General features: G+C 44.2%; 2 protein-coding genes across 2 annotated transcripts; both read right to left on the bottom strand.

The window, feature by feature from the left end:
* Nucleotides 1–611: 611 nt before the first annotated feature.
* On the bottom strand, nucleotides 612–7,182 carry rpz (rapunzel). The gene is made up of 3 exons (XM_070835400.1): nucleotides 7,114–7,182; nucleotides 4,414–4,484; nucleotides 612–3,391 (listed from the first exon to the last, which is right to left on the bottom strand). The coding sequence occupies exon 3, from the start codon at nucleotides 3,345–3,347 to the stop codon at nucleotides 2,664–2,666; it is 684 nt and encodes a 227-aa protein (XP_070691501.1). The 5' UTR covers nucleotides 3,348–3,391; nucleotides 4,414–4,484; nucleotides 7,114–7,182; the 3' UTR covers nucleotides 612–2,663.
* A 3,101-nt stretch (nucleotides 7,183–10,283) lies between these two features.
* Nucleotides 10,284–14,291, bottom strand: LOC139205586 (uncharacterized). The gene is made up of 4 exons (XM_070835845.1): nucleotides 13,904–14,291; nucleotides 12,662–12,952; nucleotides 12,185–12,275; nucleotides 10,284–11,155 (listed from the first exon to the last, which is right to left on the bottom strand). The coding sequence occupies exons 1-4, from the start codon at nucleotides 14,289–14,291 to the stop codon at nucleotides 10,741–10,743; spliced, it is 1,185 nt and encodes a 394-aa protein (XP_070691946.1). The 3' UTR covers nucleotides 10,284–10,740.
* Nucleotides 14,292–14,559: the final 268 nt, after the last annotated feature.

Below are 14,559 nucleotides of genomic sequence, written 5' to 3' on the forward strand. Positions count from 1 at the left end.
CCATAACGCCCATATGTTATAGTCTCACTCCACAGCTATGGGTTAATATTAATCTGCTGCTTTAAAGGCCTCCACTCCACTTACAAAGGTTTTCCTCCAGGTTTGGGAACCAAGCTGCAGGTATTTTGGTCCCATTCAGCTACGAGAGCATTAGTGAGGTTCAACACTGATGTTGGACGATAAGATGTGGATCCAACACACACCGGTTCAGCCCAAAGGTGTTGGTGTTGAAGTCAGGGCTCAGTACAGGGAAAACGATTTCCTTCAGGACCTGGCTTTGTGTACGGGAACATTACAATGTGTAAAGACAATAGTGTCTTCCTAAACGGTTGCTACAAAATAGGGACACGTGCTACTGGGTATAATACATCATTGTGTTCTAATACAGCCACATACTGTCGGCATGCTGTGGTGCACCTCACAGTTATTAAGTCATAGGAATTGTATGTGTTCAGTTTAGAGTCTCCATACTGTGGCAGGTGGGTGTATATCTGTGATAACACTACCTAACATGAACACTTAAATAGTTCATTGCTCCAAAAAGGCTCATGCTACATGAATGAATCCAACCTTTAATGTAGTTACTACAGTAAAGAAGTGACTCCAGCATGTCACCAGTATTCACTCATGTTTATTCATAGTGGTACATATACAACCAGGCATGAAAGAGTGATAACAAAAAAAGGTAACATATTCACATATGACCACAGAGATTTGTAGAATATTCCTCCATTAAGCAGCATTTGGACTATATATAGATATATATGTAGTGGATACTGGGTCTGTTATAACAATAAGAGATATGGCCCAATGCCGCACAACCATAAGCCGGTTTAGTACAGAGTTATGTATTGAAAGGGTGAGAGCAGTGTAGGATAGACCTGTGAAAAACACGACGAGATACATCAACTGATGGATTTGAAAGCCATTCATGACAATCAGATGTTGTCCCATGTTTCGCCTGCGTCTCTGATTTACAACTTTTCTGACGCTGTGGTTTGTCCCGACGCAGCGATCCAAACCCACCTGGTACTACCGATACCAGCTGTTTAATAAATGTGCAATAAAAACAGAAAAAAAAAAAGCATCCATTTACAAATATTATTTAAACCACAAGTTTAGAATCTAAACTGTAGTGTGTAGACCTTCCAAAACATAATGCCGTACACAACAAATATATTTAAAAGGATTAAGACAAAAAAAAACCCTCAAAAGAACAGAAATATAATACAAAACCAATGGCACACGGAGGCACTGAGGAGAGCATGAAGAGCTTTTATCTTGATGATGAGGCTTAACTGTAAAAAAAAAAAAAGAAATGGCTATAGGTCTTACAACAATACGAGGTTCATCTCCTGCATTCAAGTCAAGCGTGGCAGGACTCATGCAGTGACCTTATGACTTCCTATGATACCACATTTCAAAATCAAGTATCTCAGCTGTTTACAGACTGAAGATGAAACTGTGTGCAGTGAAAGTGGAAGCACACGTCGAGCCACTGCTTCTTTGACCGTGCAAATGACAAATTACATGTAACGTCCTGCTGTGATCAAGAGTTGTTTAGTGACAACAAATCAGATTTAGTGTTGGCGTTTTCTGTGTTTGAACTAAAAACATTCACGAAAAATAGAGGAGTAGGAGGAGCTCGGTCCAGTCAGGTTAAACGTAGTGCTCGACAGCGTGTCATGATCTCCACGCAGACGTATCTTGTTGATTTGTTCACGGCAGTATGAGCATTTGCAGCAGGTGATGATTACACGACTTTGTAACTGTACTTACATTCATAGCTCTGAAAACTTTGGGACGTTTGTTCCTTATTTTGGTTTTGCTTACTTTCCTTTATGACCAGCTGACCGACAGACTCCTCCTGTCTGGCAAACAAAGTGTCTGATAGCAGTTATAATATCACTAGCATACTATAAAATAAAAAAAATAGAAAAATAGTGTTTAGACTAATTTTAAGGAATTCAGGAGGCCCTCTAGTGGAGCTACATTTGTATGGCAGCAGCCTCAGCTTGTTTCCTGTTCCTCTGTAAGCTGTATAGTGTGTTCAGGTTTTAGCAGGCTGCTTTACTATGTAGTGTAATACATGTCATTTAAAAAAGAAACTACAATAAACCACAAATATTTCCAAAAAGTGCATAATGGCTGAGATACATTGCAGTTAGAGATGGTGTTTAGATCCGTACAGATGTATTGGTGTTGGTGCGAGTATTATTTTGCATGACATACAGCGTGTACTGTTCGCTGTACTGTGAATTTGGCTTTCAGGGTAGATTCATGATTAATTGTAAAGATTCCACAGATTCGTTTTTAGTGTTCCGCGGCAGCCTCATCCAGATTCATCACACAACTTGAATGTGATTTTGAGCCGTTAGTTAACAAATACAAAATATTGCGCAATAGTTTCTCAGCCTGCATGTTTGTGACTCAAAGAGCGCCTGCATACGCATGAATTAGTGTTTTGGGAAGAATGAGGCATCTTGTTGCTCATTATCACCGAGCCTCCAAGCAGTGGGAGTAAATGCTAACAAAGTGCTTATAGGGCGAGAAGAGGAGAGGAAGACGAGCCACTAGAGGCCACGTGGACATGCGAGTCCTGAATATGAAGGAAAAGCAGCAGTGGAGAGGAAAAAAAAAAAGCTCTTCTTCGTGCCTCTTCTTCATTTGCACTTTCCGAGAGCCTCCTGCATCTTCTCCTGCACGTGCTCCATCTTCTCGGCCCACTCCTCACTCAGACCCTCCTCGTCGTCGCCGATGACGGCGGCGTAGCCCATGAGGGCGATGAGGCCGATGCAGAAGAGGTAGGTGAGGCGCGTGCAGAGTCGCTCCATGGTGGCGCGGTCGCCTTGTGAGTGCTTCAGGTAGACCTCCAGGATGGGTCTGCTGAAGAGCTTGGGTTTGCCCACCACGCCGTCATACAGCGTGTGCAGGTTCTGGTCTCCCAAGTCATCGGCATAACTCAACTCAAAGTCGTCCTTCTTGCTCTCGCGGTGCTCCGGCCGCGCCTCCACCATCTTCATGAACTTTCTGAACTGGTTCTTCAGGTTCTCCTCCACGCGGCAGTACTGGCCATCCAGCGTTTCCTTCTTGATCTGCACCAGCGTGTTGTGGTTCTGCTGGGACAGATCGTTCAGCGCCTGGTGGACCGAGCCGAACTCGCGCTTCAGGGTGCGGATGTCCTCGTCGTCAACGTGGTGCAGCACCACCCGGATCAGGGAGCCGGCCACGCCAAAAATGGGGTTGACCACAGCTGCTGCTGAGGAGATGGTGGCCACACACTGGAGCACTTTGACCAGGCCCTGCTTCAGCTTGGCCCGGTCCTCGATGATCTCCTCTTCCATCATGATGTCCAGGCGGCGCGGATGTTGAGGTCACAGTGCGAGGACGTCTGTGACGGAGAGAGGAATATTACAGTTTACTTCAACTCAGGCCGGGATTCAGGATCAACATGAGGCATTCTATTTGTTCACTGGACAAACAATCACTTGCAAAACTTTCAGTTCTCTCTTCTATATGCAAGGGCAGTACTAAAACAGTGGAGTACCCCTTTAAAAACCAATGGATCATTTTACAGTAGCTGCTCTGAAACAAACAGACTGTGCTATGGGTGTCTGTTTTAGCTGCCGCATGAATACTATGAGAACATCTCTGGATAAACTTACACCATTAGTTTTAATTGTCCTACTATTCTACTTTTCTCTCGTCTATATTTGAAGCAATATCAGCCTTGAAAATGGCCAGTGGATGAATTTTTCGTTGACATTTTTGTGGTTAAGATCTAATATTTCAGCAGCGGTGATTTGAACTGAGACCCTGAGATCATCAAATGAGTTTCATACCGAGCAACCACACCGTGTGTGTGTACGTTTTCTTTCCACATACAAATGAACAGATATTTGGTAAAGAATAAATGTTTCAATAATAAATACTGAATGGATATCTTCTTGGGTTTAAAACTGAGCTCTTCCCCATTATTAGTAGCATGCTGCATAGCTCGTTCTAGGAAACGTGTGCAGAAATCCTCTGACAGCCATGGAAAAGGGAAAAAGTCGAATGTTTTGGTGTAAAGGCTCAGCTTGACCAACAGTTTCACAGCTAATAAATCGGCTCCACTTCTCAGCTGCTCCATAAATCAGCTTAAAGACGAGCAGACCTGATCTAATACTAACACTGACACGGTGCCGACATCCAGAAAAACTTTTATTCAGTTCAGCTCTGCAGCAGCTTGTCGTCACTAACTGATTTCTTCAGCTCCTCTCAGCCTGAAATGCTTCTGACTGCTTTGACAACCACAGAGGAAAACGAAGAAGCATTTCATGGATATGTCACACAATATTCCAACATGATGGACGAACGATTGTGCAATAAATCTGCTGTGTCACCGTTGGGGGGACAGCTGTAGCTTCTTACATCAGCTTTCTTCTCTTCGAGCTCTCACAGGAGCCTCGTCCTGGGTTGTTGAAGTGAGACCGGGATGATTCCTGAAACAGACAGACACACAGAGATTCAGACACAAGACGCGACATATCAAACGAAGCTGCAGAGCGCTGACTGGTTGATTCTGTCCCTCTGAACCAGGAAGTGAACAGATGTTTGCCATTTGCTGGGTGCAGACTTTGGCAGTGACAGAGTTAACGGCCTCTCTGCCTCTGCGTGACACCGCTCCATTCAGCACTAGGCTGCTCCCTGTGTGTTTCTATGGAGCGAGCTGATAGCTCCTCAGCAGCAGCGAGCTAACATGAGGAAGGCATGCTGTGGCGCTAGCAGCAGCTTAAGGGCGGGACAGAGACTCTCTGAGCTTCAGTGCAGTTGGAAAACAACTAGACCACGGCTGGCTGAGCTGTAAGACATGTAACAGGAGCTGCTGTCCTAAATATTATATGATTTCAAACTAGTTTAGAGGCAGAATTCATGTTTTTACAGTCAAATCTGTGTAAGCTGACTGAGTGCTGACGGCTACAAGAGGGAGCAGTAAAGGCTCTGCTGACTCTTTGTACCCCACAAGCACAATATGGGACAGTGAGATCATCCACAGAGCTAAACGTGGCTCAAGGGCTCATGTTAAGTAGTCTGTTATCTTCCACTACACCTCACTTATGGCTCGGCATGCGTGCGATGGTGCTGCAGACACATACCACCCTGAGATTACAGCACAGCCACACAGATAATCACAGTACCCACGTAGCGGTGACACCGGGGGCCCATACAGCTGATGACCACAAGCCTGTGCAGGTTCAAACAGGCCCTGAGAGACACACGCTGTAGGAAACAGGCTGGTGTGTGTTTTTGTTCTGGTTTTGTTTTCTTCCCTTTTTAAAATACCGGTGTCCACCAGAGGAGGCAGCAATTTACCTTTGATGACAAAGACGGCCATAGTATCCACCATCTGCTTTCAGCACCACCACTGTGGACTAAAAGCAGCTGCTGTCAGGAGCAGGGTTTAACCCTTTAGTGTCAGGTTAACTTTAGATGATGTGTTTAAATGCACAAATGCAACAAAAACATGAGCAAATGTTTCACTTTTTCTTTCTTTTTTTAATACCTGTGAAAGCTACACTTGTAAAATGAGAATACATCTCAACGAAGTTCTCTTTAATTGTTACTTTTGCAGACTTTTATCATTTTCTTACCTCACATATTCTCAGCTTCTGTGCTATAAGTCATCTGTCTTGCCCATAAATTTCGGCTTTTTCTTATTACGGCTGCCAGTAAGGAGTTACTTGCCTCATAGTTGGTACTTGTTAAGCTAGAAAAGTACCAAAAAGCTACATTCACGTGTGTTATATTTCTATTTCTTTATCCTTGCTTTCACAGATGATGTTCTACAACAGAGGATGCTCCAGGTCTCAGCACAATACGACAAACTTGCAAGACGACGCAGGTAATGAAAGGGTTAATAACAGGTTTTCTGATACTTATTACTTCTCTGAAATAATATCATAAAATTTAAGATTTTCCTGGATAATCTGAGCTTTATTTGCCATTCATTGTGTGATTTTTGTGAATCTGACAGCTTCCTGCTGCTGATTTTTTAATATGTAACAGATAATTAACCCTTTGTGCAAATTAAATGACCCTTAAATCGACTCTGCACCTCCAGGGACGTGCTGACGAGTGACCCTGATCAATTTGTGTCATTTTTTAAAATTAATCTGAAGAAAATTGGGGACAGATATATGATCGTAAAGGATCTTCTATATTATATATTAATATGTTAATTAAGGGCCAATAAATGAGAAGCATTACATGTCCTCTGTGGGCTAAGCAGTCACTGCTGCAGCAGCAGCAGCATGGCCTTCAGAGAGGAGGCAGCACTCCGACATCACTAAGTCTTGGCCTAAAGTTGTGGCTCAGTGACTCAGCTTGTGCATTGCTGTGCGTCTACACCGAAACTAGCCATGAGAAAATATAATATAAAGTCACTGCTTGGAAGAAGCATTTGACTCCTTGTTGGCTGTAAACAAAGCAGCTCTGTCCGTCTAATCAGGAAGTGACAGGCTCCTCTCACCTGTTTCCCTGCTGTGGAGTGGCCATCTTGAAAGTGTTTTCTGTGATCACAGCAATGCTAGGCTAACCCAAATGTACACTATATTCTATTAAACGTGTCCCTTAAGTACACGAGTAACATTTTCATGACTTATCAGAATGATTTTGTGCCACTTCTTCATGACACTTGACAGTTTGTCTGTCTGTCTTAACAGATCACAGCCTGAGAGCCAGTTGGGACACTGTCTGAGGAAGTGTACACCCTTGAGGCCACTGCAGTTCAAACAATAACTACCATAATGAAGACTAACACACAACAATGAAGGGTCTTCCGGAGTTCTTCTGTGTTTGTGAGTACTACAACAAGCACAACACCCCCCCTCCCTTCAGCTCAGGGCCACACAGCTGCCTGCCCAGCTATAGCTCCCCCTAGCCGTGCCTCCATGTTTCCTTGTTAATGCACACCATACTGCCCTGACCCTCCCTTCTCTATCACACAGCAAAGACACCAAAATACACCTGAAAACCTCCCTTTCTCTGTCTAAATGTCGAGTATACAGTCTCCATCTGCCTCCCAGCCGACATTGGGCACCATTGGTCCCAGCAGAAGGGAGGATTTCTTACCTTTAGAGAGTGGCTGTGTCTGTACCTCCCTCTACAGAGTCCCAACCTCGACAGCCTCCTTCTTCTTCCCAGCAATCCCTGCAAAAAAAGGACACTTCCATGTATGTTGAATATGTAGGGGTGATCAAATTGGACTAAACCATTTCTAATGAGCCCAGAGAGCCCCAAAAACCCAAAAATGGCCATTTTGGACCCACATAAACATAAGCACCAAATTGCCATTTTAAAATGGCATATAAATGGCCTCAAAGGGCAAAGCCCACTCCTCAAATGCACCATGGCCTACCCCTATGGTTTCAACTTATTTTGGTCCATCCAGTAGTCATACAGTTGATACTGAACAACAATTGTCTGTCAGTGCGCAGCTGAGCTCTGAAACGCTCTCCGCTGCCTTTAGTGCGTCTGTCAAACCCCGGAGCATCTTTGAGAGGCTACAAACAGTCCGGAGGTGGTATTTAGGAGTGAAAAGGACCCTTTTCCTTTGGACTGGACCAAAGAAACTGGAAGGAAAATAGTTTCATGTGCTTAAAATCCAACCAGGCAGGAAGAGAGCGGTGTCTCCAAATGGACCTCTCCAAAAGTGCACTTGCGTATCCAAAGTCACAAGGAGCTCTCCAAAGGCTCCAGGAGGAATAAAAAGGAGTTAATCCAGTTTTAAAGGTAAAAATAACATTTATTCTGTTTAAATGTTTCTAATTCTACTAAAAAATATAAGGTTACACATAAAGAATGTCGAATTTAAAGTCCATTTTAAAGTGAAGTGCAACTGAAAATGTACCAAATGGCGCAATTGACACTGCAAACAATATCTTTATTTTTTCACGTATTTAAATATAATATTTAATTAAATATATATGTTCTATTGCGGGCAGCAATGTAGCACAGCTAACAATATCAAACAACAGTCTCTCTAACCAACAGTAGCTACGAAACAGACAAAAACCTGCGCAGTAAACGCACCCACTCAGTGCGTCAAAGTAGTCCTGCCACGAGCCAGTCTGGTCCTTTATCCACGCTGGAATGAGCAGAAATTCAGTCCTGTTGCACTAAAACATTATTATACAAAAGACTAATCCAGTGGATTCTCTGGTGGGGGGGTGGCTGTGCCGGCGGTTGAGTCTGTTTTCCCCAAAATAAACCTCTATGCAAATTATGTTGGCAGCTGGCAGCAAAGCGTTAAAAGGACAATCGTGCTCCCTCCAAAGCCTGGCTGGTGCCTCGGATGTTTCCGTCCTATATTACAGAAAACAGAGGATGGGCGTCTGCCTCCGTGCGTGTCCAGTCTGCAGCAGCAGGTTTGAGACCCCGCATCCCCTCTCTGAGACACCCAGCCTCGGGCAGCAGCCACACAAGAGAAGCCCTGTCCCCACTGCGGGTTGAGCTGAAACCCGAAGGAAAAAATAGAAATAAAGAGACGAGCGTTCCTTCGAAATGACAAAGCCTTCGTTATCTGCTCAGATCCGCCTGTGTCCCCCCTCAGTGCTGCTGAAAACAGGCGCATGTGTCGCCCTCATTCAGCACCAGAGCACAGCCGGAGCTCCAGCCGGGCGCACGCCTGTCCTCGTTGTGCATTTGCCGCAGCAGCTGTCGAACAGATCACATTTCACGGTGGAGACACAGAGGGATGAACGCTCACACTCCTTTAATGTGCTACTGTAATAACCGCACTTGTGCAACATCAGCTGTGCGTCGGGCTGCGGTCAAAATGCGTAATATTTAGGCTCCAGGGCGACAAACAACCGCTTTGGCAAGACGCTCTTGTGTTTTCTTAGCTGGGGGGCAGGAGGAGCTCTGCTGACGGTCTGAAAGCCACAGTAATGATGTCTGGAGGCAGTGACTGTAAAGTGGAGGAGAGGTGCAGAGATCCACTGTAATATATCCAAGACTCCCTGTTAGTTCATTAATATTCCCAACGAGATGGACCTGTTTTCCCTTTTTCTGAAAGCAGGCCTGCTTAACAAGATGCTTCATTGTCTAATGTGACGCCGAAAAAGCCTCCAAGATATTTGTGCGTGCCTGATCTCTTTCAGTGTGTTAGTATTTTAAAATAAAAACTTTCTTAAAAAGAAATGGAAATCCTGTGTTTGTCTTTTCTTGTGCATCATTTCCAGAGAAAAACTAAGACCTTTTGGAACAAAGAAAGCTGTCTCCACTCAGGGGTCAGTAGGTTTATTTTGCCTCAAGTTTGCATGAACTCAAATACTTCAGTGCCTATAGATTTCTTTTTTAAAAGTTAGAGCAATAACAGATGGAATTGTGTTGATAATTGGTGACAAATGTGGACAGATGTGATTCTACAGAGAGACAAAACCACAGTTATACTTAAATTAACGTGTCTTTATTATTTAACGTGTTACAAAAAAAGAACAAAAATACATTTTAAGTCAAACCAGTAAAAATTCAACTGTTAATTCTTCATCTATCATTAACATGTTGAGCTCCTCGTTTGACCAATATACACTACTCACAAAAAGTTAGGGATAGTCGACTTTCAGATGAAATATATGGAAAATGGAAAAAGTGAATGCTACAGTGATATTATATCATGAAAGTAGGGCATTTAAGTAGAAGCATGCAATGGTGATTTTATTCATCTTAAACAATTTATTGAAAGAAAATCTAACAACAGTGGTAGGTATACCACAACAAAAAATGTTCAGTGTCTCAATAAATTGGGACGTGGCCAAAGGACGTCCACTCCTCTCCTTTCTGTGACTCTTCCAGTCTCTCTGTATCACTGTTACAACCTCCTGATGACACTCTGTGACCCTCTAAGCTCAGTGAACACCTCCGTCTGAGGACTTCCTGTTTGAAGCCTCCAGTGTTGAGGTGCTGCTGATCAACTGTTAGGTGTCGTCTTGGTCTCATGATGTCAGAATGTGAACAGCAGGATGAGGAGGACTGTTTAAATACCAATTCTAACTGAAGCAGGAAATGTATTGGTGGATTCATGGATCAAACCTGTTGTGAATGTTGCTGTTAAGCTTCTTGTTAGAGAACAGCAACTTGTGCAGAAAGTACTGAGACACTGAACAGTTGGACATGTGCATTCAGAGGTTTAGAGAAGGTCACATTAAGTTCACCTGGAAAGGTTAGAATGCATTTTTGGTTCATCCTGAAATTTCACCTGAAAGCTGAATATCCCTAACTTTTTGAGAGTAGTGTAGATGCCTTGATTGTAGTTACACCTTTTGGACTCCGGGGGCGCTGTATCGACACAGTGGCTGATATAAGTAATACTGTACAATAGCTTTATATTGCCTCAGAATACATGTATTGAGTCATTTACAGTTAGCGTTTTGTACAGGCATGCAATGCAGTATATCAAAGGAGAAAGAGAGCAAAAGTGTTGTTCCCGTGGGAGGTTAGTTGCATAATTCAACTATGAAGAAACACAAATGACAGTTTAAACATACAAATGACTGATTTGTAACACTTGGTTCAAATTATTCGGACCATATCAGAGGACCTGAGTCGAATCTCAGCTCCATCAGTACAAATCAAACAAAACATAGAAACGAAAACACAATCACGTGTGTCCAGTGTTCTACATAACATAACATAACACAATGAAATAAACCTTGAAATGTGCGGGATAGAAAACCTCATCAGCAGCGTTACTGTCCATCAGCTGCACATTATTCCTTCACTGTTGCCGTGGGCTCCTCCTGTGTTTGGTGCCAGTGTTTCTTCGGACGGCTCCATGCTGTGGAGCAGGTGTTCGTACTGTGCGGCTTCGGTGCGAGCGATTTTCCGAGCGTAGTACCTCCTGGACGCGGCCCTCCACGCCTCCCTCTGCTGCGTCTGAGACTCTTCAGGCAACTCCGATATCAGCGTCTTCCTTCTTCTGTCCACAAAGGAGATGGGTTGTGAATACCGGGAGTCTGTGATGTGGGGGAAGGGGCCGGGGCGCAGGGGGTTCGCCTGCTGGCGGGCTATTTTTCGGGCGTAGTAGCGCCTGGAAGCCGCTCTCCAGGCTGCCCTCTTCAGTGTCTGAGCCTCCTCCGGCAGCTCCGACATCGGCACGCTCTTCTTCCTGTTCCTGAGGAGGGCGACAGGTGAGAAAGGATCACACGGATGAGTAGGCAGGAAGTTCAGGTGGGAAGACGAACGTAAGGGTGTGCATTGCTTCTGACTGATTGAAGCTGAAAAAAAACTGACCATCAAGTTATTTATCAAGCTAAATGCTGAAACATTTACTGGTTTCCGAGATATGTGTTCTCAATGGAATATCTTGGGGTTTTCGACTGCTGGTCAGACAGCGTCTTGTTTCCTGTCTATACTGTCCTCTCATATGGACAAGGAAACCCCCAAAAATTAAGTCATTAAAAATAAAGCAATCTGAAGAAGTCACACGTCCCATTGGGGTGTGATGGGAACCTAATAGAGGTTAAGAATAACCCAATGATTATAATAATGCTTGGCTGCCACCCTTTGAAATGCTGATTGTGAAAAAGTACAAAGGCAAAGAGAAGCTGTTAAATAGAGAGATGGAAATCACTATGGAGAAGTAGATGGCCCGATGGTCTGTGCGCCCCCAGACAGAGTTACCAGCAGGGACACTGAGCAATGTGCTGCTGTGGACAGGAGCAGCAGAAAAACATGTTTCAGCCACCTAAGAAAGGGTTCACCTAAAAATAAATCAATGTCAGTTTAAGCGTACACTATATTTAGAATATTTTCACTGATGTGCTTATGTTCTTCTGCTGTCCCTGTCCACAGCAGTACTTTGCTTAGTGTCCATGCTGGTATTCCTGTCTGCCTCCAAACTGCAGGTAATACACTGACTGAGGATAAGTGCCTTATACAACCCTACTTCACAAATATCTGAAATATTCCTTTCATTATAAAGAGCTGATGCCACAATCCGATGCTAAAAACTGATGTTTCATGTAACTGGAACATTTTGGAGAAAATTTCTCGGCATACAGGAACATCTCTTTGTCTACATTTAGCTAATTGTCCACAGAAAACATCCCCAACAACATTTTGGGTGGATTTTCCGCTGAAGCGGGACGCATGCTGATGAGGTGTCTGTGGGCCTCGTGCGTCTACCTAAGAAGTAACCCACCTCAGGTGTTCTCCCTCAGCCACGTGCTGTCCGTCTGGGTCAGCATGAGGCTTCTCCCTGAACTTCTTTCTCTCTCTGGTCTCCAGTTTTTCTGAACACATCAGAAGGGATGAATACAAACATACCGCCATGAGAATACACTTTTATAGTGGCAGCATTTAGCTGAGGCTTTTCTAATACTGCTACAATGAGGGCTGGTTATTGTTTGAAAAAGTTTGATACCAAAACTCTACTGGAATCTCAGCTTGAAGTGAGAACTATACACAACATCCCATTTTGTTTAATAAGAACATGTTTTTACTGTTTAACAAAATAAACTAAATGATTAATTCTGACACAGTACAAAAATATATTTAAAATGAGCAAAAAGTCTTCTTAAATCAGGAAATATCTGATCAATCAATAAGGAAAGAAGCTGAAAAATCTGATTGCAGATTTTGATGGCAAAACTTAAGCATTACACTTTACTTTTCACACCTAGGCTCTCTTTGTCCTGACACGGGCTGCTTGTGCTCTCCTGATGCTCCCCAAACCTCTCTTCGCTCATCTCCCACTTGATTAAGACCGTGTCGATGTCGCACGGCTCCTCTTTGATGACGAGGCTGCTGGGAGATGTAGGCAGATTCCTGGCTGCCTCTGACACGCCCGGGGAGTCTGAGGAGTGGGAGGTGGAGGTCTGGTCCAGCCCCATTCTGCTGGGGGATGATGGAGGAGCCGACTCGTGGCTTTGGGAGGAGACGTGTGAGGGGGGTCGCGCAAAAAGGCCCACTGTGGAGAGAGGAGGCAAAAACCAGCATTCTCAGTGGTGGCAGATTGTATTTACTCCTTTTTTGTGTATTTGTACATTTTTTTCAGTGGGCATAAACACTCAGCGCTCAGATGTCCCATGTCTTTTTTGTTTTTGTAGATCCAATGTCTGATTGTCCAGGCTAAAAATGTACAAATAATCACAGTCCACATTAAATGTATACATCAACATCATCATCATAAGCAAAAGTAATGCAATAACATGTACTATGACAACATTTTACATCAATTATTCTTTAATACTTCAATTGAACTCTTTTCTCAGACAAATATGCGAAACATTCACTGATCCCAGCTTTTCTGCATCTCTCTGGTTTATATATTTGTAAGCTGCACATCTGAGTTTTACACTGATGTTAGTAGCAATCAAGCTATTTGAAGACATCACCATTTTATAGACTAAACAACTGATCAAACAAATAGTTGCCAGAGAAAATAATTGATGCATTGCAGCACCTCGTAGATCTTCACATAAGTTATTGTCTTCTATTGTACTGAATAACTTCTTTAATTCTGCAGTTCTGCTTGGTGTCCTGAAGACCCCCGGGGGCCTCTGCAACAGCTCAAGAAACACACCTGACATGTTTACTTCATGACTTTTTTGTAAGAAACACGGATTCTAACTGGCTTTTTCTTTTTTTAAACCACCTCAGCTGTAAAATGTGCAGATACAATAGATCTTCATATGCTCCATACCTGTGACATTTGACACCAGCCTGTTGGCCCATGTAACAGGATTTCTTTTGTCAAATATTATGACAGTGTTATTCTAACACATACAGCAGGAGGGTCAGTGGGACCCCAACCTGAGAGGATCTAAAGCTACTGTCAGCACAAACAAGCATCCTCCCAGCCTCGGACCCTCTTGTGTTCATGAGCGTCTTCCTGCTCTGATAATCTAGGTTTACTTACAGGAGATGCTCATCTCACACTCCTGGTGGCCAGCTGTCCTCTCACTGTCCCTGCTGCTCGACCCAAAGCGGCTCAGCTCTCCGGCCTGTGGCTCACCGGAGGTCTGTGATCCCTGGAGGCCGTGCTCTCCTCCAAACAGCCCGCAGGAGCATCCCCGCCGGCGCAGCACCTTCAGCTCCTGCTCGATCTCCCTCAGCCTGCACTCCAGCCGCTGGATCTCTTTGTCCCTGTCGGCCACCATCCGCTGGTACTCATGAGTCCGGCCACTGTTGACCCCGTACAGCACGTTTATTATCGAGTCTATGGCCAAGCGGATGGCGTTTTCCACCACAAGAGCTTCCTCGTCGCGCAGCTGTGGGTGCAAAGTCCCGTTTTTGACCAGATCCATCCTCAGTATCTGTTTGGATGTTAGCAAGCTATGTGGGAGCAGTGAGGCTAGCAGCGAGGATGCTAGGCTACCAGCCGCCACACGCACGGAGGTCCAAGAAAACACAACAATACAGTCACATTTAAGACGAGAACCAAAAGCTTTCGTTTTGTGGAACAAGCGAAAACAAAAGGGAGAAAGGTAGACCTCTCCTTGGCTCACACTGAGTCCACCACATCAGAGATGCAGGTGTGCTTCCTGCGTCCTCCACTTCTTCGGTGAATCGGCT

The sequence above is a fragment of the Pempheris klunzingeri genome, chromosome 8 (assembly GCF_042242105.1).
Source record: "Pempheris klunzingeri isolate RE-2024b chromosome 8, fPemKlu1.hap1, whole genome shotgun sequence".
Classification (NCBI taxonomy): Eukaryota; Metazoa; Chordata; class Actinopteri; order Acropomatiformes; family Pempheridae; genus Pempheris; species Pempheris klunzingeri.